Here is a 26,789-nt window from a genome sequence, read left to right on the forward strand (position 1 = left end):
ATGGTAGTAATGTTCCTGCATTTGCACGGGAACAGAAACTGGTGTCGTTTCTCTCAAACAGTTCACTTTTAAGGATTCCTGTGTCCTGAAGAAGAAAATTACCTGCGCGTGTGTTCATAGCTCATAGCCAACGGAGCCGTCTCCATCTCTTCTTCTTCCTCCTCCTCTTCATACACTCCTGTCGTGACAGGAGACGGGGACTCGGGCGCCTCGTCGTGAGACTTCTCTGTCAGACTGCCTTCCTCCTCCTCCTCATCGTCACCCTCCACTTCCTCTTCCTCTTCCTCCAGCACCTGGAGCCCGAGCTTGGAGTTAGACAAACTGTGGTTTGGTGGACGTTCTTCCTCAGCCTGATCTGACCTGCAGAGGGATCAAAATCACAGTGTGTTAATAACGTCGGTGACCACTTCCACTTAGTCAGAGTATTAAGGACAGCTCTGGAAAGGTATTTACAGTGCAGCCAGTCTGTGGTTCTGCCTGTTTGTTGTGGGAAAAACATTGTGCCACAGGTGAACCCTTGGTAAATTAATAATAATACAATAATACACAACTCTTTATATAGACATCTCAGGGTGTGTGTTTATAGGTCAAATCTCCAGGCTTTACAAAATGCATTTTTAGTCTTCTTCTGCGTTGTTGAGTAAAAGTTATCATTCATTTTATTAACGGGAGTAGCGACGTAATAGTCACAAAATAGACCCTTTATCTTTTGTTTTTGCAGCCAAGTGAACTCTGAACTTGGACTTTAACTTTGTATTTCCAAATGTTGAGTGATTTTTGCTCAAGTGTGTTTGTATAGTTATAGAAAATAAAACACAAACTCTTTTTCATCAGATTGCCTACAGGTTGTGCTGGAAAAAAAGGGACACAAAACACTCTATATTGCACATTCTTATAGCCGCTGTATATACATTTTAACATAGTAATGGAAAAAAGCAGCCTGAATGTGTTTGAAGGGTTAATAATGAGCGGCAAGAAAAAAGAGAAGCAAATTAATATTTTTAGTTGTTGTGATCTTTGCTACAACAGTTTAATTAACACCTGTAAGGTTAATATGAAGTGTGTTGGCAAGTGAGGTAACATTATGTACGTATTATGTCTTTTATTTGGCTAGCAGCATATTTGAATCATCTTTCTGCCTGAAATGCTTTAAGGATTCATGTTAGGTTTGCTGATGAAGAAATATCTTGTGCAAAAGTCAAAACCATGTTTTAATATTGCAAATGGCCCCTTCTAGACAACATGAATGTGAGTCTTTGAGTCAATCAGTAAGCGCATAATATGCAATATTACATTACATTACATGTCATTTAGCAGACGCTTTTATCCAAAGCGACTTAAAAAAGTGCATTTAAACATTTGGGTACAAAAAATAGATGCGTAGAGGAACTACAGTACAGATCTCTGCCTGCATAATTCAATCGCTGAGTGCTCAGTTTGTCACAGAACAACAATTTCAAAGTGAGAAGATGTTATTTTCTTTGTTTGTTCTCTGGATTCAGTCCAGGGCTGGGAGGCTATTGCCATTTCCTGACCAGCTAAGGACATGACTCATCGTGGGCAAAGAGAGAGAGAGAGAGAGCGAGCGAGAGAGAGAGAGAGAGAGAGAGAGAGCGAAACATAAATAATCTGTTGACGGCATGAACAGTTCAACTCTAGCGTCCACCCAAACAACATGGGTGCTGACACTGTTTGCGGAGCACTTTTCAAATGGCTGCACATGATTAATTGGTCGGCTCCTCGGGAGCGGAGCAGGAGATGGCCCGCTTCAGTCTGGTTCCTCTGCAGTCTGTAATTGGTGGAACATACTTTGTGCGACTGAGGGAAGACGATGGCTGATCTGCAAACAGGCTATCAGCACGCCGCCGTTATGACCTGCCATATGTACATTTTCCAGCCAGCACCCTGACTCCCCCTCCATCACCCCCAGACCACGATGTCATGGCTCATGATATCATTTCCTCTGGGACGCCAAATTTACCCCCTCCATTTTTTTGCATCACAGTGGACATTTATCAAATCTGACAGGATTACCTCTGGGACGGGGTACGCAGGGACAGGATTGGGTCACACACAGTGGGTGGGTAAATGCAAGTAGGAGACTTTTCTTTTTTTTTTTGGGGGTGTTCTCCTCTTTCAATCTAGATTAAATATCACTATAATCAAATTGCAGAGCTGGTTGGCGGGGAAAAAACTCCCTGCCTGTGTACAAGGGAAAAAAGTGAAGCTCTGACATGGGGGCCCTGGGTTTTGTCATTTAGTCTAAACACGTCAGCTGGGTGTTTGTGTTAGCAGGCTTGGAGTATGGGCACAGCCAATGGAAGGGGGAAGAGCTCCATCATCAGTGGATCTCCTAGATAAATGCCTCAACCCAAGTCCCCCTCAGGGTCCAAACTGCCCACCGCTGAAGTCCCAACAGCTCCAACTTTAGATTCATACAAACTATAGAGCTTGGGTCATCATTCCAGCCCTAATTATGACCTGAGGAGACACATTTTGTCCTTCAACACCACAACGATGGAAATATTCATGTGCACCTAAGATCCCCAACTCTTAGACCAGAGGAGCTGCCTCAGCCTCTGTGAAACTAGTCAGACAAAGTTTTTTTTTGTTTTTTTTTGTGTAAAACGTAGCGCTGCCACTGACTTTTATTTTGACTGGCTGTGAAGTTGAAAAAAAGGAGCAAGAACTACATTGTGAGGGCCGTTAAGGGCAATTACAGATAGTCAGCCATGAATGTGTGTTTGCGTTTGGTGTTTGACTTCAGTCACTCAGAGGGAGAATAAACAGTGGGCTGTCTGGTGGGAGGACAGAAAGCATAACACTTAGGCTGAATTACAGATATTAAAATGTCAGGCCAGTTTGTTGTGGATGAGACTCAGTATTGATCCCAGATGGCAGAGGGGCTTAATTGCCACTGGGTCTGCTGGCTGTAATGTGTGTTGACAAGAGGGGGGGGGATGGAGAGACAGACAGACAGACAGACAGACAGACAGTGAGACTACCAGAAAGGAATTCACTGCACGAAGGAAAGAAAAATGAAGAGTAGAGTCAAGAAAAGAGGGCAAACTGACTTTTACAATACCTCAGAGCTTAGACCCCTTTAATAAAGTCACCCCCCATTTAGTTATAGTTCATGTAAAACACTATCTGTCAACTACAGCAGCAGTCATCAGGTATAAACTGCTAAAGTTTTAGATGTGATTGACGATACTGCATTCATACTACAGTCAACAGGTAGTGTGATCAAAGCGGGAAGGTGGAAATCATTCAGTATGTATGTATTGCATTATTTTGAAAGACATATTTTGTCCCGAGATTCTATGCACAAAATGAAACTTGAGTCACAGATGCCATTTCGTCCAGTTCTGGATGAAGTAATTCCTCTTCTCTCTGGACAGAGATACAGTTTTCTCAGTGTTATCACTGTTATTTTTGTTTCTATTGTACTTTATTTATAGTTTTTTTTATAAACTATCAGTTTTGATTGGGATTGTTTAAAGGCAAGCTTGTTTGTGCTGTGTGTCTTTGCTGTCCTATGTTTTGTTCATTGTGTTTCTTGTGTGTTTTTGTAATGTCAACTGCAACAATGACAATAAACCTCTGAACTGAGCTGAAACATAAATGACAGAAAATGTTACATTTCTGAAAAAGATTCTTTGCTAAATTTTCCTCAAATGTATTTAGCAGGTTGAACTGATCAATTTCAAGACATTAACTAAATGAGACTACTGCTGACATGTAAAAGCGTAGCTGCCAGGCATCTTCAGTCCACTAGAGAGCACTGTACACTAAGGAATAGCATGAACGGAGCGACATGGGGATGGAAGAAGCTACAGATGTGTGACCACAGCTGTTGAAGAGCTGTGTTTTTCTGCACATCAGTACCTGTTGAGACTAAATGTCATCTGACAGCTCGACAAAGTGAAGTCATTTGACTGCTCTCGTCAGAGTTTGGATTGAGATTAGATTTAGGATGAGGTCTGGCTAGGAATTAGAGCTTGGCATGAAGCAGAGAGGAGTAACCTCCTGAATCAAATGTAATCACTGAAGAGCTTTGCAGAAATCTTAATACAAATGTGGTTTGTGCAAACATGTTTTCTGTTACCTCTTATCCATGGAGCTGGAGGCCTGGTTCATCTCACTGTTGGAAATAAAGTTGCGGATTTCTGAGAAGTACGAGTCCTCCTTCTCGTCTAAAAGTGCATGATTGTCTGGCTCCGAGTTTGGCGAGGAGATCGTGGTTCCTAGGTTGGAAAGCATCCCGGACTGTTGGCTCACTGTTGGGGAAAGCATGCACACATACACACACACACACACACATAGACACACAGGGACAAACACACCAGCCACACACACACACACATCCAAACACAGGAGGATGATTAGTTTGATGATCGTCAGACATGAATAACAGATGAGTACAAAAGACATGCAAAATATCATAAGAGTTATTTTGCAATTATCCATATTTTAATATAATATCTAAGGCACTGTTTTGTTTGTTTTGTTCTTTGGTTAAAGAAAATGGTTGACAAAATGAGAGACTTACATTTTGGCTTAAAATGAATCTACACCAAAATCTACACCTATATTTTCTGTTTCTGGAGCAGTAGAAGAAAAAGCGCTATCCTGAAAAAAGAGAAGTGAACTCTGCTTTTTTCCCCCTAAGCATGTTTGACTTAAATGATCTAGTGCTGTGCTGCTAATTTTCCCCCCTGTTGTCTTGCTCATGTAACACTGGTCCTCTCCTCCCATCCAGTCTGAACCGATCAGACATGCTGTTTACTGGCAGCACCGTGCTGAATATGCAGGCACACTCACTCACACACACACACACACAAAGATGCCCAGCTCAGCCACAGTCTTCCACTGTTGGCCGCTGTGTGTAGTCAAAGTCAAACTTTACTCTAGACCTCATATTAAGGTAACATTTATAGATTTAGAAAAATATTTTTTTTCCCTTCATTTTGTTTTACATTTTGTTTTCTTTGTTGTGGATTTCCTGACACTGCTCTTGGATGTATCTGGGGATTATTTTAGGTGCAATTCACAAAACATATGTATGTCCATGTTTATGTTTAATTTAAGGATACTGCAGCACATAACATGTAAAAATACTACTTTGCCAGCAGGATCCAGTCTCCAGTCATTTACATTACATCGTTTTAGCAGATGCATTATTCAGTTTAACTCAGAATTGGGTATTCAGATTACAAATTTAGGACACATCAGGACACATCTGGTCTCTCTGCCATGAGGAACCTATTCATAAATTGCATCTAATTAACATACTCATTTAAAACAATGGCATCCCTTGTGTTTTTTGTGTGTTTTTTTTAGAAATTCAGTTTGCATGTTGGTGATATCACAGTGGTTTACTGCTCCAATTGCACTGCCTTGTTTCAAAACAGTGTCATTTTTAAATTTAGAAATGTTAACAACACTGTCAATCCCAGGTCAAAATGTCTTTTCCTTCCTCTCATGGGACACACTTCTGCAAACGAAATAAAAAGGCCGTTTTTCGTTCATTATAACTGCAGTTCAGCTTCCAAAGCCTCACAGAGAAAACTGAGTCACACACGTTGCAAACTGACCAGGAATGTTTTCGTGCTCATGCTTTTTGAGATGGCGGTCAAGGTTGGTTTGCTGACCAAAGCAGCGGTTGCACAGGTGACACTTGAAGGGTTTCTCCTTGTTATGGATGTTGCGGACGTGACGTTGGAGATTGGATGAGATGCTGAACGAGCGGTCACAGTATTTACACCTGCCGAAAGAGAGCGAAAGAAATGGATGAGGGTAAAAATTGAATCAGAGAGGCACAGAGAGCAAGGACTGAAGTACTGAAGAAGTGTTCATAGCGATTTCATGATCCATAACTGGAGGTGAGCAAGAAACTCCTTTGAAAAAAGATCTTGTGGTCTTATAAAGAAAGTGCAAATTTAGACATTTTTGCAATGATCTCAGTACAATCACATACAGTACATACACACACATACTGAAATCACTTACTATAAGTAAAATTAGAGCAGGAATAGCTGTGGTTACTGGTCAGCTACCTTAATGAATGTCATTTAAACACATGGAATTGTATTATGACGTTATTTATTAAGAAAATCTACCCTAGGATTGCTCATGTCTAGTATGATATCTAATAAAAATCCCACAGATTGCCTAACTTTCCTAAGTGAGATAAATGATTGCATATTTTGAAAAACAAAACTGAAAACAACAAAAAAAGTCCCACAGAAAATGTGACAGCAGTGTGTAAAAAGTCAAACAAGCAGACATAAAGACATAAAAAAATAAATGAAATAAAACACATTACCTGTAGGGTTGCTCCCCTGTGTGTGTCCGCAAGTGCCTGGTGAGGTTTGCTGAACGAGGGAAGATTTTCCCACAGTACCTGAAAGGGAGGAGAAGAAAGATGAGCATCATACTGTAAACAGTTGTTAAATTACATGTGGTTAGTGACCGGCTGCCGGTGACACGAACCTGCAGGCGTAGCGCTCCTTGCCCTTGCGGAGGATGGCGTCTGAGAGAGAAGGTGGTGGCGAGCGGAAGTTGAACAGTGGATGAGATGAATGTTGCAGTGAATTGGGCGGTGCATCAAGTTTTAATGCGCCAAAGCTCTCCAGTTTCTCTGTCATTGTCTCCATGGCTGACATCTGCAAAAAGAACCAAGTATGTTCAAATGTTTTGATGAGATTAAAGACATTATTAAATTTTAAATAACCCCAGTTTATTAGTATTATGACTGTATTAAGGGTGTCGTTTTAAACCTGTAATGACAAGCTTTTAAAGGTACAGTATGTGAATTTCAACATTTAGCAACCTCACCCCTCCCTTTCAAGTGTGTTGGAGAACCCGTGCAGCCTATGCATCAAAACTCAAAAGAGGTCTATTATGGGCTATTGTTAAAAGAAATAGTAGTCCAAAAAGGTGGCCTCCATAGAGCTGACTCAGCTCTTGACATAAAAAAAGGCAAATTTGGCTAATGCTAAAAAAAAACGAGTATAATCATATCTTCAATTTATGCCTAATTGAAATATTTTCACCTCAATTTTCCACTCTGGGCCTTTAATCACACCTCAAGAGAAACAATATATGTATATATAAGTGTCTGTGTGTGTGCATGTGTGTGTTTGTGTTCAAACAGAAAAAAAAGCACTGAAAACAAAAAGACAATGTCAGAAGAAAACAGGGAGCGAGGGAAAGAGACAGAGAACGGAAGCTTTGAGGAAGCAGTATATCAGTGGTAAGCTTTGTCGTTTGTTCCAAAGGCGAGTCACCTCCATGACCTGTAACACCTTCACAATCGCTCTCAAGAACCATTTCTCCCGTGTACACCCCCCTCCCCCCCACCACACCCCACGTACACGCTCACTTCCATCTTCAACCACTGCTTTGTTCTCCCCCCCGTCCCCCCGTCTTACCCTCCTCTGCCCAAGCTACTGTTGCAGGCTGGCAAACTGGCTAAATGAGCCATTCAAGAACTCTGATTGGACCTGTACAATATAGTTTGCAATACCCCCAACTGATAGGCGCTTCCCCTAGAAGCTTGTGAACAAAGGCGTCCAGTTATGTAGAAGTTTATTTGGCAAAAACAGCTTACGTCCTTCCTTTTTAAGTGAATACGGGACGGGAGAGACAGGGATAGACACTCCGTCTCGAAGTGTTTATACGCAGTCTGAGAACGGGTGGAGCGGGTGATTTCATCATGAGACTGATTTAGATGTGGCATTGTGTTTAGATCACTAGGGGAATCAGAGCTGAGACGGTCCGATATGAAAGGTATTTCCATGGGAGCCTGTGAGAACTTCACATACAAATTGATCATTCATGACTATTGATTCATCAAAACTGTGAGGTTTCAAGAATTGAAAGGAGAGTTACTCTCCTTTGTGTCACAAGGTCACCGAGACAAACAAGGTCAAAGGTATTTTCCCAGAAGTTTAACAAAGTAATTAAACAGTTTGCACCACTGTGTACACATTAAAAATATGCAAATGCATTTATCTGTCTGTGTATGCACCAAATTAATGTGTGTGTTGCAAAGTCACAGTTGATTGAGGACACAGATTTCCAGGTCAGATTAAACCGCTTCCCCAACGAGAGCCCCCCATTCTCCTGGACACAAACACAGGATGTCCTTGATGGACACGCTGCTATTATCTAGCCAGCCAGCCAGCCACAGAGAAAAAAACTTGGAGGGGACTGAGTTATTAGCTGGCCTGTGGGCTCAGAGAACATGAAACAATGCCACAACTAAGTTTAGCATGGCCAGGAGAGGTAGTTTGTTACGAATCAAATTGTTATTATTCTTTCTTTTATTAATACTATCACTCCTTGCAATCAAGGTTTGTAGAGGTGGGGAGGGTCCAGGGACAGTCGAACAATGTCACTGATTATCAAAGGGGCTGCAATAACAGACTGTCTTCTGAAAAAGGTAGAAAGGACGAGGTACACAGGCGCCATCTGATAAACAAAGGAAGAAATCATACAGAACCCTTGAGAAAATAACATCAACACTGTGGAATGATGGTGCATAGGCCCCTATCAATTCAGGTTATTGCAGCGTGGGAGGCAGGAGTCAGGAATTTTCACATAATACATGGTATGAACATAATAGTTGATAGCATCTGGGAATAATAAGCTTGTATGTAATACCTGGAGGTCAGTTCCTCTGTTTGGTATTCCCTTGCTGTAGTTTTTGTTCAACCACTTATGGTTTCTTACTAAGATTGCACAAAGTGTCCATCCAGCTTTGCATTGTGTGTATGTGTGTGTGTGTTGAAAGTCTACCTGTGGATGGAAGAGTGGCGGTGACGGCCTGAGGAACTTTTCTTTCAGAGCTCCGACAGGGTCAAGTAGCTTCCTCTTTTCCACCCTGCTGGACCAACAACAAGGCAGAGGGTTACGTACCAAGGTCAGGTTTATCTACAGCCTCCAACCACACACTAACCAACAGTACCACTACCTTCTTCAATGTGTCAACATTAAGAGGTTAAGGACTTGATGTTATTTATTTGGCAATAGTTGTTTCTGATCTAATCGGGGCTGAAATACCTGTATATGGGGTCCATGAAGAATGCTGAGGGCTTGGCATAGTGTAGGGGTGGTGGTTGATGTTGCTGATGCGGCTGTGCCTGGGGCTGCTGGTGCTGCATGGAGGAATGGTGCACTGACTGGGACTGGGGGTGTGGGAAACCAGCTGGGGTTTCATCCTTGATGAAGGCCCCCTTCCCGACTCCATACATGTGGTTCTTTCGACTTTGTGGCTCACCTGCCACGCCATTATGACCACCTCGGCTCCGACTGCCAATGCTGAGGTCCAAAGGTTGCTCCTCACCACTTGATATTGCTAAAGGTCCACTACTGCTCCCAGTGCTACTGTTGGGGTGTGAGGGGTTTGGTGGGGTGGGAAGAGATGACTTGGTCTCCTTGGATTTTGTGGTGAGATCAAACGGTGACTCCGCTGTGGAGACAGGAGTGCCTGGAGCCCCAGAAACTATCTTGTGAAGATGCTCGTGAGGTGACTTGGGCTCTGCCTTAAAGAACATACTAGGGTTGAGGGCACCTCGATCGGCGCTGAAGGGATAGAGGGAGTTATGGAAGTTAGGTAGGAACTGGAAAGGAAACATGGAATTGTAGGGCAATGGACCCATCTTCTTCTCCTGATGAAGACCAATCAAACCTGGACCGAAATATTTCTCAGCAATAGAAGCAATGGCTTTGATAGAATCTGTCGTGACCACATTAGCATTTGTAGTGGAGGGAGGGAGGGCTTGCTCATCAGGGGGAGGGAAGAAGGAGTGTTGGGATGGTGCTGAAGAGAAGAATGGACGATCAATTGCGATGTTTCCAGAACTAGACACAGCTGATATCAAAGCACTAGTTGTGTCTTCTAACTGGTGGCCTTCTTGACTTAATATGGCTCCAGATGGTTTTCGTCTTTTACCACTTCTCTCGCGTTCACTGTCGCCATCGCTCTCTAGGTCAGAACCATCACCTGAAGCAGTACCAGTGGTGGTGTCCAAATCTGTCCCACTTGTGGTGTTAACATCTTCAAGGTCACTACCGTCAGACATGTCTACCATCTTAGATTTTGGCTTGACTTCTCCGCTAGATGACAAATCCAGTTTGTTCTCTTTCTCCTTCTCTTCTGCCTGACTCATACTATTACCTCCATTGCTGTTTGTTGAGCTAACCAGGGACATTGGAGGTGCATCTAGGGGACTCCGAGGCAGCTTCACCTCTTGACTGCTGCTTCCCAATGGGCTCTTTATCAATGGACTAGCCGGCAATAAAGGTGGTCGCGGATACAGTGATGGTGGAAAGATACCTGGGAAACCATGTGGGAGGGATGGGAAGCCGTGGGGTCCTGGGGAAAAGGGTAAGCCAGTGTGATGGTGAGGTCGGGAGGGAAAGTAGTCAGCGAATCCCAAACCTGACTGGTTTAGACCTGGAAGGTGAGGGTGATGGGACTTTGCCTTTGCCAGGATTGGGCTGGAGCTCATGGGGATGCCAGGGTTGAACATCCCTCCAGGAGACCCATAATGATTTTTGCCCTCACAGAAGCGGCGGTGCTTGTTAAGGGAGGAGGTAGTGCTGAACAATTGCCCACAGTCCTTACACTTGATCTGGGTGCGGCAGTCAGCATGCATGCGCTTGTGGCGGCAGAGGTTGGAGAACTGGGTGTAGGATTTGTGGCACACCTCGCCTGGGGGAACAAAAAGACACAGCCCATCAGGGCCTGGTTAAACCCATTTTAACACTGTCTCTAACTGTGAACACCAAATCAACTTCAACACATATATCAGAATGGAAACAGATGAAATTGCTTTAAAAATGAGGCTTCTGTAGAAGAGGCCAAACATTCATTCTGCAAATCAAAACAACTAAAATATTCCTAATATACTGCATCTGCTTAGATTTTTTTTTTATTTTTTTGACAAATGACTAAATTCATATAGAAGGAGAAGAAGGATCGTGCAATGTCATGACCTTAAACACAGAAAAACATTCTCAGGTTCATAATTATGAGCCACATAATTCACATTTGCTATTTTTATTATTGTAAAGTATCATAACACCTTAATACAAAAGCACATGTGAATGGGTCAATGCAGATATGATTTTGGGCATGCGTGCATGGTTCAAAAAAATGGAAGCAGCTGCTGTAAAACGGAAAAGAAAGAGACGAGTGGATCATGCAGAGGTAGATGGGGTAAAAAGAAAAGGAAAAGAGGCATTAAAAAAAAATGACTGTCAGAAATAAAAGCATCATTAACTTCTCCAATGCTCTAACTTACAGATAAAGGGTTTGACACTGCTGTGGATGTGCTTATGCTGCTTGAGGCCTGACGAGGTGGCAAATGTCTTGCCACACTCAGGACATGTGTGTGCACGTGCCCCCACGTGCTGCGAGCGGATGTGGCGCTGAAGGTTGCTGGGATCTGTGAACACCTGCAATTTGAAAGAGGTGCATAAAAATACAGTTCATTTGTTTTAAAAAGTACACTGTTGTTTTAGAATGACACAGTTTATGTCTGGTGAAAACTATGAATCAAAACATTTAAAAGAAGACCAGCAGAATTTCTGAAGCAGATACAGCTTTTGTGTGTCCTGTGCACAACTTACGTGCCGGGTATGCTGTACCTTATCACAGTTTTCACACTCAAAGCGCTTTCCACTATCATGTGACATCTGGTGACGGATGAGGTTGGACTTCCAGTTAAAGGCTTTCGGACACTGGTCACACTTGTATTCCCTCTCTTCTGTATGGACTATCATATGTTGGCCCAGACTTGATGAAGAGAGGACAAGTTGATCAGTAACGTCCTTGTAGGATACATGGAATTGCAAGTGTGCCAAAAAAATTGGTCATTATATGCGCCTATATACCTGTACTCATTTGGGAAGATCTTCTCACAGTCTTTACACTCGTGGACGGGCTCGTCGCTGTCCTCGCGCTCCTGTTTGAAATCCTCTCTCAGTGAGTCAAAGATGGAGCCCGCGCTGGTGCATGAATACTTCTGGTGCCGCCGTAGGTCAAGTGTCGAGGAGAAGAGCTCATCGCAGTCTTCACAGCGGTACATCTGCTCGTCTACACACAAACACACACACAGATGTGTTTAGCCATCACACAATTCACTGAAATGCTTCATTTCCATTGAAGTGTATCTTAACTGCACCTGTAACGATATAAATAAGACATGAAATACATTTTAAATGTAATTATAAACAGTGTTAAACATTATTATTTTTTTTAAATTGCAATATTATTATTCATTCAAATTGTCAAAACTATATTTTCCCAGGTTAACATTTTTTTAAAGGCTATTTTCTTCTAGAAAGGCACAAATTCTTCAATTCAACTCCAACTTCCTCCTTCCTTTTTCCTGAACTACATTATTTGTATATTTTTGCAGGTGGAAAAGGCTGGGTTTTAATGTAAGCAAACATAGGACTGCATCCTATGGGAGTCCGGACAATAACAACCTAGCTGTGCACAGCGTATCTATCCTTGATATTTATGTTCCTCCTGAAGATAAAGAACAAACCGTCTATAAAATCTGTCGATAGTTCTTAACAGGAACAAACGTGTACTACCTATCTCTGTGTTAGTTACAGCTAAATAGACTCTCATTCAAGGAACAATCCTGTAATTGACATTCACATAAAATGGAAATCAATTAGCAGTGAAACGTAGCCTTCATTAACACAGCTAATTGCTTGTTAAGGCAAGTATTTGCTGGAGACTGTTGGTGTAATAGCACACAGGGGAAACAATAGGGGCAGGTCTTCCCCTTCCATGTTGATAACCTTTACAATACTTCTCACCACCAAGGTCAAACGCATAAAACTCAGGCCAGCTTTTTCAATAGCCAGTTCCTGAGTGAGATGCCAAGTTCAACATATCAGGGGAAAGCCCAGCGGAGTGTCTTTGTGCCGAGGCGTGACTGTGTGTTTAAGTGTCCATGTGTTTATGTGAGCATATTCCAAACAGAATGAGGCACACGGAACAGAGGTAAGCAGGGGCATGGTGGCGCCAACCCCATGGTGATTTCAGCATCAACCTGCCCAAACCTTCCCTGACAAAGCAGCCAACACTTGAGCTGACCTGTCTAGGTGTCCCAACGCACCACACACAGCCATCCATCATTTCAAGCTGTACTAAATGGGTTTTATCCAAAAGGACTTACAGTGCATTGCTCACCTGTTTTCTACTCTCTGTGACCGTTTATCCAGCTGGAACGTCTTGGACACATTAAAAGGGCATTAGTGTAGCAACATCAATGTGTCTAACCTTGGGGAAAAGGATAAATGACCTCTCGGTCAATGGCCCATTACACCAAGCTCAAATGCTAAACTAACTGGCTCACTCTGACACCAGTGTGCACACGTCACACAAAGAGTGAGTCTTTTTCTGCGAGAGCTGGATGTGAGTTGATGTGAAGCACAACGCATTTTAACACGCTGGTACTTTTTCTCTGTCAGCATCACAAACGTAGCATGTAAAGTCCCTTTTTGCAACTGAAACAGGGCTGGTGACAAACCATCCGAGTGGATACTCGTGCATGTGAGACGCGTTTCAGTGAGGGTACGCGTAAATGGAGGGGACTTTGCGTGTGTATCAGCGTGCCTGTGTGTGTGGTGTTTTTTTTTCTCAGTAAGTCTGGTCTGAGAGGTTGGGTTAGGATGGGGTGGAAGGGTGGGGGTTATAAAGGGGAGACTAATAGCTCTCTGGGAGACGAAGGGAAGCACAATTATGTGCAGTTTAGCAGCTAATCTGGGAGCATGGGTGAGGTCTCGGGGGACTCCTCAAGTCCTCTACTTCAAATTCCTTCTCTGATAAGCCAGACACAGAGAGCAGGACTGCACTGCCAAGCTCCGACTCAGCCCTGCTACACTACCTTTGTCTCTCTCTCTCTCTATCTCTGGCACACATTTACACAAACACACAGACAAAACAGAGACTTTGATCCCTACAGTAAGAGGACAGCTCTCCATGACCTCCTCTCTTTCTATTTTCCCTTCTCACTCCTACACAAATGTCTTCAAACGGCGGTTGAACATTTTGTTTTTGCCTTCTTCATCCATCTCTATCACGAACACACACACACACCCTGCAGGTGGAGTGACTCTTTCTCTCGCTGCCTCCCTCCACTCACAGAGGAAATGAACAAATCATTCAGAGGTGCGCTCCATCTTTGACATACCTACAAAAACCACTTTGGTTTTGATCCATAATCTAGTTGAGCTTGAGTTTGCTTACTGATTTGAGAAGTGTGCATAACCTGCACGACACCCCGTTCTCCTTCCATCATTTCATTATCGATGACGAGTAAGAACAGTAGGGTTATTTTTCATCCGTGTTGCCTGACAACAGTCTACATCATCACAGTAAGTCCAAGATGTCTAAAGAAATGCAGCAGAACAGTGACCCTTTTTACGCACAAGTGAACTTGGAAAGAAAAGCCAATGCAGCTCAACATTGAGCAGCTGTCCCAGTCAGATTATGATGAGATAAAATATTGAACATATTCAGCCTGACGTATATGGAGACACGGATGAAAGCCAGGGAGCGCGTGAGTCCGGTTACAGAGGGGGAGAGAGAGAGAGAGAGAGAGAGAGACTACCAATGTGACGCGCTCTGAAATGTGAGACTATTTGCGGCCAGCTCTGAGCACATGCGCGATCCTCCTGCGCATTTTACAGTTATAACCGCAAAACAATCAATGACAAAATACATAGAAATGAACCGTCTCATCGTCACATGTATGTATTTTAAATAGCCACGAGTCTTAAGTCTCTATAAGATTAAAGTGACTGTACACGCGCGCGCGCGCACACACACACACACACATATACATATATAGGCCAAAATAAACACATTGTTAAATCGTGAACATTAATTAATCTTGACTACTGCCACGTCTTAAGCACGTGCCGTTCATTTTGGGGTCTACATTATTATGTTTTTCTTTTGCGTTGATCCGATTCTCTTTGGCATCATAATCAGACTGAGTCTGACAGTGCAGGTCAAAGTGCACTGACAAACAGAATTTAACTCAAATAACAAGAGTTCACCATCATTTCCGCAATTTAAATCACCGATATTTTTTTTTTTTATTCCACAAGTGTTTTGTTTTTCTTCTTTTTTTTGCATTCCAATATTTTCTATTTGGTCTATTAAAAAAATGTTCAACCCATTAGGGAATACAATAAGAGCCAGATAACGCACTAAAATGGCGTTTTGGGCAAAGAGGCTTCTTATTATTACAGCACCATGTCAGCACTGGCAGGTCTGGTTTAAATGACTGGACCCTGCACAGCGGCCTTCAGTCTGACGCTTTGATGCGGCATTTATTTCTTTAATATTGGACATTTATGATTCGAATAATTCACATTTTTTGGGGGAAAGAAAATGATAATAAGAATAATAACAAATGGGTTGTGTGTGTGTGTGTGTGTGTTACCCCTCGTCACGTTAACGGAGTTTGGAGCAGCACACGATGCAGCTTAGAGTTTGTTTAAAATGTGCGCTAATGACGCGCATTAATCTTACCTTGTAGGTTTGGTGCCATGGATCCCTCGGGGAAAATGCCGTCCTTCATATACACTAAAAGCTCCTCCCCTGCTTCAATGTCCCGCACAGCTTTATAATAAATCTGCGGAGTGAGAGAGAGAGAGAGAGCGAAAGACGTTAACTTAAGGTCAAGGTGGAATTAATAAGTCTGGCCTCTTACATTTATTATTGCAGTTAACGGGAGGACCTTGTGTTGGAATTGATAATATTAGCATATTAATATGGTTGGTAATAAGCAAATAAAACGACTTTAACTAAACTATATTAACTCGAGTTATAGAGGATCACATGTCCTCTGATATATGTCCACACTATTTTACAATTTATTTGCACAACTCCAATTAAAAGTCGAGCCCTTAGAGGTTATTTAAATACACCACATTTACTCGAGTGTTATAAAAATAAATACATAAATTTAAAAATAAAATCAAACATAAAACACTCAAATAATTAACCCCATGATTAAGTAATCAAATAAAAACAATAAACACAGTTTTTTCTGTGTTATTTTGAAATAAATCACACAAACATTTATTATAGCAAATGCAGAAAAAAAGAAGCAAACGTTATGAATAATGTTGTTAAAAACGGGGTCAGTGAAAAGAACATAAAAACATCAAACAGCTGCTTGAGCGTTGTTGTTGTTTTTTTTACTGCTGCAACAAATCGGGGAAAAGTCGGGATTTTAAAACAGTTGCTGTGATGAATCCGTTCACAGTGTGGTCGAGCATCAATTATTGAATTATTCCTGGCTTTTAAAAACGTGTTTAAGGTGCAAGTAAATACGAGGACAACTGAGAATAAAAGAAGAACTCATTTAAGGCAAAATCCGGGCCAGTCTGCAGTCTACCACATACAGCAGGCCCACATACAGCAACGAGATCCCCCCCACACACAGACACACACACGCACACACGCGCACACACACACACACACAGTGTGTGGAATATTAATCGAACAGTGTCACCATTAACATAAAAGGTGAACATTTTTGCAGCATCAAAATAAACCACAGCGCACAGGACATTAACTTAAACTGCATGCTCCCTGAACACATGGGGGCGCTCTGCACTAATCCAACTTTGTCACCGGTGCACACACACACACACACACACACACACACTGAGAAAAAGGCTGTGGAAAACAACTTCCAAGACTTAGTGATATTAGGATGACACCAGGACCAGGGTAAAACAATTGATCGTATAGTTTCCATTACTGTTAGAATTATCATCACTATTGTTAACAACAGTTACAGGCCACACACACACACACACACACACACACACACAGAATCGGACAGCCTCTCTACACTTTTTCGACCTGACCTTTCTTTTCTCCGTGAGACGCAAGAGTTGAGAAAGTTGCGCGGCGCTGCGGAGAGCCTCCAGCTGCAGAAGCACTTCAGTCCCGGAGGAGTTGGCGACACAACCCATAGTAGATCTACCGGGAAGGAGCGCGGCGCTGGGGCGCACAGGGCCGGGGAGAGGAGGAGGAGGAGGAGGAGGAGAAAGGTCGCGGAGCAGCCTACGCGCTGCGGACACTTGGTTATCGCTCCGTGCGTCTGGATGAAGGCTGGCGCTCCTCTGCTGCGCTTCTCTCTAATCTAGTCAAGTGAGAGCGTCTTTGATGGCGATGATGAGTCTCTCTCTCTCTCCTCTCTCTCTCTCGCTCTCTCTTTCTGTCCCTCTCTCTCTCTCTCTCTGTCAGACTCTCTCTCTCTCATTAGTGATTCCCTAATGCCCCTCGGTGCTCCCTCGGTTACCCGTCGGCCACTCCTCCTCGTCTTATCTCCAGCCAAAAGGATTGAGGGATCTGCGGCGCAGACCCCTCCCCGCATCTCCGATCCCAATGGCCGCTTTGACCGCTTGATAAATCTATTATTAATGTAAATAATGGATAAGACAGTCCGACAGACTTGAACTCACGGTTACAGCACGGATACGTGCATGTACTCGCACTGTAAGAATGTATAGATAGAGAAAATGACCCCATCCATGGACTGACTGACTGAACTTTTCCTTGGAAATGTTTCTTGCACTTTGACAGAATATTTATTTTTATTTTTAAAGTATCTTTAATAGACTTTGTGAAAAATGAAATGGTCTCATTTAAACCTTTACATATTTCTAACTGGTTATTAATGTGTTGTGTTTTTTTGTTTTGTTTTTTTGTTTTTACTTTACCTAGCAAATTAATTTAATATGAAAATAAAATGTTTATAAATTTTAGCACGAAACATGACATGAATATGGTCCTGGAAGGTCTTGGAAGAAGAGATCTTTAATCTCAACGGAACCTCCCTGGCTAAATAAAGAATAAATAATAATAATAACAATAATAATAATAATAATAATAATAATAATAATAAAGACTGAATAAATAACACAAAGACATATTAAATAAATTCCTGCACAATTTGTACATGCAAAATACAACATACAAAATGTATAATCTCATGAAATTGCTTGTTATTATTAAATACACAATTTTTCCACTTTTTTCCCACCCTTTTTAATTAATGAATAAAGCCAGTTAAACATTTTAGTAATTATTAATTACAAATATTAATCTTTGTAATTTCTGCAAACACACACACACAAACATGTGTGTGTGTTCTACAGTAAGGCCAGCACACTCAGATGTGTCTTGATGCCTTCCCATCTCTGTCCAGTGTTTAGGGGACAGATGCCTCATCGATCAATGCCAGCCGTAGGGCCAGCAATAATCCCCCACAGTGACTTCATACATACACACACAGACACACACAGACACACACACACACACACACACACACACAGACACACACACACACACACACCAGTGTCTGTTTATTGATGGATCAGTCTGCGGTAGAAGGGGCAGATCAAACACTGTTGGAAAGGGCTCCACTCCAAAACACAAAAGAGGATGAAGGACTGACAAGAAGGTGGACAAGGTTCATCTTCTCTTCAAAACCCCATGTCCCCACACACACACACACAAACACACACACACACTCTCTCCATCATTTCCTTCACTAAGATGCAACTAAAGGCCTTGGAACTGCTGAATGTGCTCGCTTACACACGGTTCAGCATGATTGTTGACACTGGTGCTTCTTAATGAACGGGGGCCATTTTATTGTGGTAAACTGACTCAAACAGACACACAGGCTGTGTTGTTTGTGTTGTTCAGCCATGCAATGGTTAACATTGCATTACAGGATGAAACTGCAACCAGAAGAGCTGTTTTGAAACAACCATACAGATGACTGATTGAGAGGAACAGAATAACAGCATGGCTATTGTCTGATAAAACAAAACACTATTACATCTCTTCTCAATCACACACACACACACACACACCAAACCACACACCAAATTACTGCACGACCATATATATCTAAATGATGCATGATCATACATACATGTGTTCTTCGTACATCATTAATGGCAGACAAATAAACAAATAAATTATCCACTTGGGTTTTTTTTAAAAGGTTTCTCCATGCATTTGAATTTGCCCCGTGTGCACATATTTCCATAAACTCATGCATTGTGCATGTCATCACAATAAAAAACAAAAATAGTCTCTTAAATTATACATTTTACCTCTGAGTGGCTGTGTGTGTGTGTGTGTGGTGTTTGTAAATAAATGATAGGGTCATACCTGTGAGCCACTACACCGAGCAAATGGCAAGACAAACAAAAGCAAAGTCGTGCGCTACGTACAAGCAACCACAAAAAACATCAAAAAGCAATGATGCACGTGGCTTTTTCTGTGTGTGATAATTCTCCACACTTTTCACCGGTGCCCTGATTCTTTCTTTGATATTGTGTGGCAGTGGCAGGGGGCACTGATGTGAAAATCTTAAAAGGATTAAGTGGGTTGGTGTTGCCTGCCAATTGGTGCTTGTCAATCTCAGAGGCCCCTGTGTGTGTGTGTGTGTGTGTGTGTGTGTGTGTGTGCTCACGCTCTCACTGGGTCCGAGCCCCCTTTCTCTCTATCGGTCAAGCTTAATGTCTGAAGCTTAAACAGACACACTAGACTGTCCCCTCTGTGTGACAGAGTGACAGGTGGCAGATCGAGACATGAAGACAGAGAGGGAAGACAAAGGCAGTGAGGAACAGGCAGCTAGAGACCAGGACAGGAGGGAGAAAGAGCCATGTTGGCAGGGATTAGGCACCAAATACAAGTGGAGTGACAAGAATGTGGAAACACAGGCAAGTTATATCGATGCATTTGGTTACTGTCGTTACTACTCTTCTCATGTTACCGTGTTGTGCAAAAGTCTTAGGTCATTAGAGTTGTGGTTTTAGCAAATGCTATAATGACCATTATATATATAGTATAATTACGTTTTAAAATAACAGAAAAAAACTGCTTCTACAGGTTAAAGTGTCAAATATTTAGCATGACCTGCCCTTACACCTGAATAACAGCACGACTCTGACTCTCATAAACCTGGAGTGGAACGTAAAATGTGCGTTTGTCCTACTATTTCATGTTAAAAAATATCTACTGTGAAAAAGGCCTGTTACGCCAGCTTTATTGAAGACATGCTTCCGCAATACATGCACATGTTGTATGAGTTAAACTTGCTTTTGCACAGTGCTGTGTGTGTGTGTGTATGTAAATATAAATCAATCATATATAAATATACAGTATACATATATATATATATATATATAAATAATGATTGCTATGTTTTTTTTTATTGTGTATGTTCATAGGAAACTCATTTTATTCCATCAACCTGCCAAGGGACTTCTAATGTAAATTAGTCAATGGCATATTTACATGTTGGTGTCCATCAATGTGTCATATACTGTACTTAAAAAAACCCAAAAACCTGAGTGTGAATTGTTACCGTAGTCCGAACTGAAGCATCTAAACAGTTAAATAAAAAATAAATAAAAAAAGAGAGCGAGAGAGGCTTCGGCAGAAATAAAGTGATATACTGCAGCACTAAGTTGTGGCACATGGGGTTGGGGTTAGAGCCTAGTTAAGCAGTTGGGGTTTTATGGGTACTGGCTGGGAATCTTTCCAAAAGCGGCTGATGCCCTATCCGTGTGTCTTTAGAGAGAGAGAGGGGAGGGGTTGAGAGGGGGCGGAGACAAACTGCTGCCTCCACAGCCAGAAGAAGACCATGCCTTTGGATAATGGTTATTATGCCACTCAGAAGTGTCAGGCTATTCTTCAGCCTCTATACATGGGTCATTTCCTAACAGTGCTGGCAACTGGCCCAGCCACCGACACACAATAGAGTCATTCCTTGGTCATTACCAGTGCACACATTTTGCTGCCACAATGGTAAACACTTACACACGAACAAATGCAAGAACGCTCATACACTTTCACACGGATCAACGGAGTGTGGATCTCTCGGTGGATAGGAGGCAGCAACAGCCGTCTCTGCCTATCCACCCACATCGGCTCCGCCTCTTCTCGAAAACATTGCCCCGTCTCGCTCTTCACTGGAGCAAAAACCCAGCCAGGACATCTCAGTCACATCACTCACCTGGTCTCCAGTGAGGTGACAGGCGCTGAGGTTCTGCTCCTCAAATGAAGGGGCACAGCGGATGTATTTGAGCCAGCTGTTGCTGATGGCGTCCGGGCCTGTGTCCAGTGCAAACTTGACGTTTCCCATGTCGTCCACCACCTGTTGGAGAGTGACAGGTTGTATTAAAAAAAAGAAAAAAGAAAAACAGGGTTGAAAAATATTCATGACAAACAACAGGTTAGCCATCACCTGCCAAATCACTCATATTTCCTAAAATTACATTTTCCAAGGAGGAGTGAGGTAGTGAAAATGTTAACATTTGAAACGGGCACATCGCGGTTTAAGAAGGCAATGCCAGGAGTTTGATGTCAGTCAACCTTAAGATACACAGAGGCAACATGTCAGTGGGTGTTAGGGCCACCTAACCTTGTCAGTCCTGACAACTAGAGGAGGGAAAGGAGGTGAAATGAGGAAGGAGTAGACCGACTGTGGCTTCTTTCACTTGTCTAAAGACTTTCTCTGGCACATATTGATCACCTTTTGTAACCCCAACAACCCCCTGAGACTCCAAGAGCAGGTTTCACATTACCCGCTTTCACAGAGAATGAAGGAGGATGCAGATAAAGATGAAGGAGGAAGAGGAGGAGGTGGTGGAGGAGGAGAAGAGGGGCTTATTGTGGAGCACAAATGGAGGGGAAGACCAGGAAGGAGAAACAAAGATTTATGTTTTACTGAAGAGGGAAATGGGAACTCATTCTTCACTTATCTGTTAAAACAATGACCAGATATTCTGTTTTATACATTAATTACAAAACAGCAGAGAATTCATAAATTTTAAAGGTAAGACATGTTGCCTTCTCCTCATGGCTACTTTGAGTGTGTGTATGTGTGTGTGTGTGTGTGCGCAATCTTTGCATTGACATGTGCATTGGTCGTGCTGGGGAATCTGGGGGTGGCGTGGCTGAAGCTTCCAAGTTAACCCCCTCCATCAAGCTGGGGTTGAAGCTCCAGTTTCGCTTCAGCACTGCACGTGATACTGAGCCTGTGTGATTCCTCTGGGGAGAACAGGCCCGAGACAGGACAACTCCTCTAATTACAACTCCCAATCAGCCCGGGCCTGCCCGAGTACAGCGCTGACCTCCAGCATGACTCTCTGCACTCCTAATCACAGTCAAATGTCTGCTGCAGGGAAATCAAGGTGTGATGGAGAAGAACCAAGGAACCAAGTGACATTTTTAGATGTGCAGAGTTCACAACCCTCTCTCACTGGCTGCCTTTCTAGATGCATGCTCTATGGTGTTTCCCTGCCAGCTCGTAAAGTGTGAATGGTCATGTTCTTGCTGTATGGGTTGGATGCGTGCAGAAGGTGTATTTTCATGGGTGGGTGTGCAGGTGCCAAGTTTGGTGAGTAAATATATATGTACAGGGTCTGGTTGGAGGTGTGGAAGAACTGCCATGTTCTTGTTTGTGTGGGTGCAGTAACTGTTTTAGGCTAATGTGTGTACGCATGGTTGAGTTAACAGCAACATTGTGCGACTTCTGAGCCAGGGTGTGAGTTACCCTCTTCACAGACCATGCCTGCTTTAGAACAGCAATGTCTGTTAGTGCCTTGACTAAAAATAATACATCAACACCTTGGCCATGTGTTTGAAATAAAACTGCGGTTATTGCTTATGTAAATGTGTTAACTGAGCTCGCCTGTGATGGACCGTTGATGCAAATCAGTTCATTTAATGTATTTTCAGCGTTTTCAGCTATGCAGAGAGAAAATGCAGTGATAATGTCTGACGACTGGGAGAGGGATACAAAATATAAAACTCAGTAATAACTATTCCTCACTCTTCACATGCAGAGCTACTGTCTGTTATGCTTCCCAAAACACTCAGCTCAGAGTTGTGAGCACCAGCCAAAAATGTCCTCACAGGGTCAAAATGTCCTCGCAAAGACAGGCTATAGTCAAAAACGTGTCCTCAAAGCCAACTACACACACACACACCAGCACCTATACACAGCTGAGGGTCTGATAGTCAGCTTAATGAGCAGCAGGCTTGGGTGTGTAGTATGTGCACATGTGTGTTGTCTGGGAGGCCTGCTAACACCCTGTCTCCGGGTGGAAGCCTGATTTATAAGGCTTCAAATGAGGTGCAACAGAGAAGGAGAGCCAGAACAAGCCCACGGCTGATTGTTTGTTTATTTACCTTTCTTTTTCATTGCCCCCTCCTTCCCTCCCTCTCTACGTCATACGGTTAAGGAGGACCCGGCTGGAAATCATCAGCTCCACGTGTGAAAGGCTTTGAACAAAACAAAGCCAACCTGACTACTGAAAGTGTTTCCCTACAACCTTCTCTCTGCTTCTTCAGATCAGGAGCTGAGATCGAGACGATGACAGTAAAACATGTGTGTGTTGCTGCAAAATCCTTGTCCTGACTCTGTTCATTACATCATCACACCTTCATTTGTCAGTCACCTCACTCACAGTCTGCTCATTTGGGCAAATCATCTCTGCACTTCTAGGATACATTTCCAAATCACTCCATTTCTTTCTATGCTCCTGGTTCATTACAAGTTGAATCTTTTCATATTTTTGGTTGTCCTCTATTAAAACGTCAACAGTGCGACAAAGTATGCTTGCTCAGAGGTGTCTGACGGCAAGAGTCAGGTGAGCAAACAGGTTTGAACTGAATAACGTGGGTTAGTTAAACCTATTTACATGAGGAAATGAAGGTAAAGTGTGCAGTAACCGGCCACACAGTTTAGATATCGATTTCCTGGTACCCAAATTTACTACAGTCAGTATTGACAAACTCTCTCCACTTAGAGAATGTGGCCAAACTCCTTGCTTGTGACAGCACAGTTTGTTGGGATCGAGATCTCACAAGGTCACAGAGTTTAATATCATTTTTATCTTACCATTTAAAATACAAAAACCAAAGTTGTAAAAACTAAAGCTCATCACCATAAACCTGATTTATAACACGCTTATTTCTGATTTCAGAGCTTGTGCTATTTCATTTCATTGTTTCGCTTTATTTTAACAGCATCAGAGAATGACTTATGTGGCAGTGCAGAAACACACACACCCACACACACACCTAAGCATAGACACAATGAGACTTCAGTGAAAGAGAAGCGCCTCTGAGTGGACAGGATGCAGGGCAAACTCCACAGGAAGCTCTGATAAGAGCACGACACTTGTATTGCTCCTCGCAACACAAAGGGGAACCTTTGACAGCTAGGAACCTTTAATGGATGTCTCGGCATGCCCTCTCCGCCGCCAGTTATATCTGACGGATGTGTGCGGCGCGCAGGGCTGAATTAGTAGAGGAAAGTTGCTTGTATGGGTAGACGTAGGTGACAAGGTACATATTATTTTCTGTTAGACGGAGGGCAGAAAATGGAAATGGCAGCTCCGAGCACAGAGGTGATTGTGATTTTGATGTGAGATGGAGATAGAAGCAGACTTACAGCATGTGAGACCTAACTGCGACGTTATTGTATGTGTCTCTGAGGGAATATTTTTTTACGAAGTGTGATCTTAGTGCTTTGTTTCGCTGCCTGGGGTTTCAATGTGTGAACACACCCTCAGTATGTATTTGTATACCAGTTGCTGTGTGCATACAGTTCTCACACAAAAATGACCCCACTTGTTTTTTTCATGTAGGAGGACGCCGTCGCTAACAAGTAAAACAAAATAAATACAAATAAAAAATGTAAGAACAAAGAACAGGGAACTTTAACTGACCAAGAATATGTGAAAATGTGTAGAAAGCCAAGCAGGGAGGGAAAGGAGCTGATGAGGAACTTCTACTTGCAGCCGCTAGGGGGCAGTACGAAGCGACAGCTCATGATGTAGAGGAGCAGAAGTGGATATGAAACTTCTCTCCCTCTCTGCAGCTGTACACACATACATTACAACGCCAGGCCAGGGTGATTGGAGACAATATAAAAATGGCAGACAGAGAAAGAATTCTATGCACTCTCACACAAACGCACGCAGTTCTTTGCGTGAAGAGAGAGGACCAGTCATGGAAACAGAGCAGTGACAGTGACAGATTGAGTGGCTGTGAAGTGGGCTGTGGAGCTGGTTGTTAGAGGTGTTGCAAATTAAGGTGCAGGATGACTAACAAGAAATAAAGAAGTGTGTGTGAGAGTGTGTATCCTCTCTGGAAAAGGGTCTGTTTCCAGTTGGGAGGCCCCAACACACACACACACACACACACACACACACACACACACACACACACACTTGGACTAATAAAGAGGCTGACAGAGTACAGATCCGCACAGCTCCACTGTGTTTGTGCACATTCACATTTGTGTGTGTGTGTGTGTGTGTGATGGATGGGGACCTGCAGAGATGACTCTAGCCTGCCACATCACTCAGCAGTCTAAATGAGTGTGCGTCCTTCCACATTTGTGTGCATGTGTGTGTGTGGAAGTGAGAGGTGGACAGGCACACAAGGGGTCCCGTCAATAAACCTTCGGTAAGAGCCAGAAGGGGGAAAAAAAGACAGAGAATAAAAGACAGAAAGAGAAAGAGAGACTGCTCACTATGTAATACATTCAGTAGACGTGGGGTCAAATTGCACATTAAAACTCACGACATGGAGAGAACATGTAACCAGCAGGAGAAAATACAGAGATTTCAAACTGACAGAGATAGAGTTTTTTTTAAATGTATAGATTTGTAACAACTGAGCAACATAAACAACATGTGTACACAAATAATATCTGTGACATTAACATTGTTGTTGGTTGTATTTAAATGTGTTGAATGTGTACGTGTCAACAATGTTCTGACATTGTGGCTTAAATTCACATTTCATATCAAACATTTTCAGTGGAAAACAGACAATTCTGAGTCCAAATAAAGAGTCAGAGCAAAGTGTTTCATCAGGAGGAGCCACACTGTGAGTGTAGAATGGACCTTTAAAAATAAGTGTGTGTGTGTGTGTATGTGTAAGGCCTATTACTGATGTTGGTAATAGTACACCTGTGTAGCCATGTCTGGCAGCCTAATCACAGCTAAAGAGGAAACAGGCAGTAAATCCAAACACACACACACTCACACTCACATGCATGCACACACACACACACACAGGTAAGTGGTCTCACGTTGAATATCTCAAATTTATCATTTGTCAAAGACACAGAGAGAACAACGGTAAAAATGTGTCTGTCCCTTATGTGAGTCGAAGCTGTTGTCACTAATAATGTATGCAAGTTGTTGGAGTGTGTGTCTTGCAGGTTGAGTGTGTGCGTGTTGTGTCTGTGGAGGTGAGTAAAAGCGTGTTAAATGTGACCCATTTTATTCAGGCTGGGCAGCCATCGACATAATTAAAAACCAGGCAGGCAGGCCAGAGAAGGCCTGGGGCCTTGTAAAAACCATCTGGGTTCTAGTGTGTGTGTGTGTCTATGTCAATGAGTGTGTGTGTGTGTCTACATGTGCCATGTGTGTGAGAATGTGGCTCGGCTCACTAATGAACCAACAAGCTTCTCCTAAATCAAAGTCTTTATACAGTGACCGTCACACAGCTATCATTTGAAGCCTGTGTCACACTGAGAAAAGCACGCACACATTTTCTCCAACGCTCACAAAATCATCAAAATCCAATATCTGCGGCAGGACGTGGAAATGTATGATTTCATTTCAAAATATTTGACCGAATAAATATACAAATGTACAATCCGATAAATATTTTTGGAGCT

The 26,789-nt window shown here is 42.7% G+C and overlaps 1 protein-coding gene across 1 annotated transcript in view; it reads right to left on the bottom strand.

Moving 5' to 3' along the window:
• Positions 1-98: 98 nt before the first annotated feature.
• Positions 99-26,789, bottom strand: part of prdm16 (PR domain containing 16) — a 159,471-nt gene continuing 132,780 nt past the window's right edge. The window contains exons 4-15 of the mRNA XM_044037579.1: positions 21,099-21,239; positions 15,575-15,677; positions 11,908-12,109; positions 11,662-11,809; positions 11,316-11,469; positions 9,070-10,723; positions 8,806-8,890; positions 6,496-6,668; positions 6,329-6,406; positions 5,598-5,767; positions 4,109-4,280; positions 99-360 (exon numbers count right to left, since the gene is read on the bottom strand). Of these exons, the coding sequence (XP_043893514.1) occupies positions 99-360; positions 4,109-4,280; positions 5,598-5,767; positions 6,329-6,406; positions 6,496-6,668; positions 8,806-8,890; positions 9,070-10,723; positions 11,316-11,469; positions 11,662-11,809; positions 11,908-12,109; positions 15,575-15,677; positions 21,099-21,239 (3,342 nt within the window). The remainder of the gene's footprint in view (positions 361-4,108; positions 4,281-5,597; positions 5,768-6,328; positions 6,407-6,495; positions 6,669-8,805; positions 8,891-9,069; positions 10,724-11,315; positions 11,470-11,661; positions 11,810-11,907; positions 12,110-15,574; positions 15,678-21,098; positions 21,240-26,789) is intronic.

This window comes from Solea senegalensis, linkage group LG11, assembly GCF_019176455.1.
Source record: "Solea senegalensis isolate Sse05_10M linkage group LG11, IFAPA_SoseM_1, whole genome shotgun sequence".
NCBI classification, from domain to species: domain Eukaryota; kingdom Metazoa; phylum Chordata; class Actinopteri; order Pleuronectiformes; family Soleidae; genus Solea; species Solea senegalensis.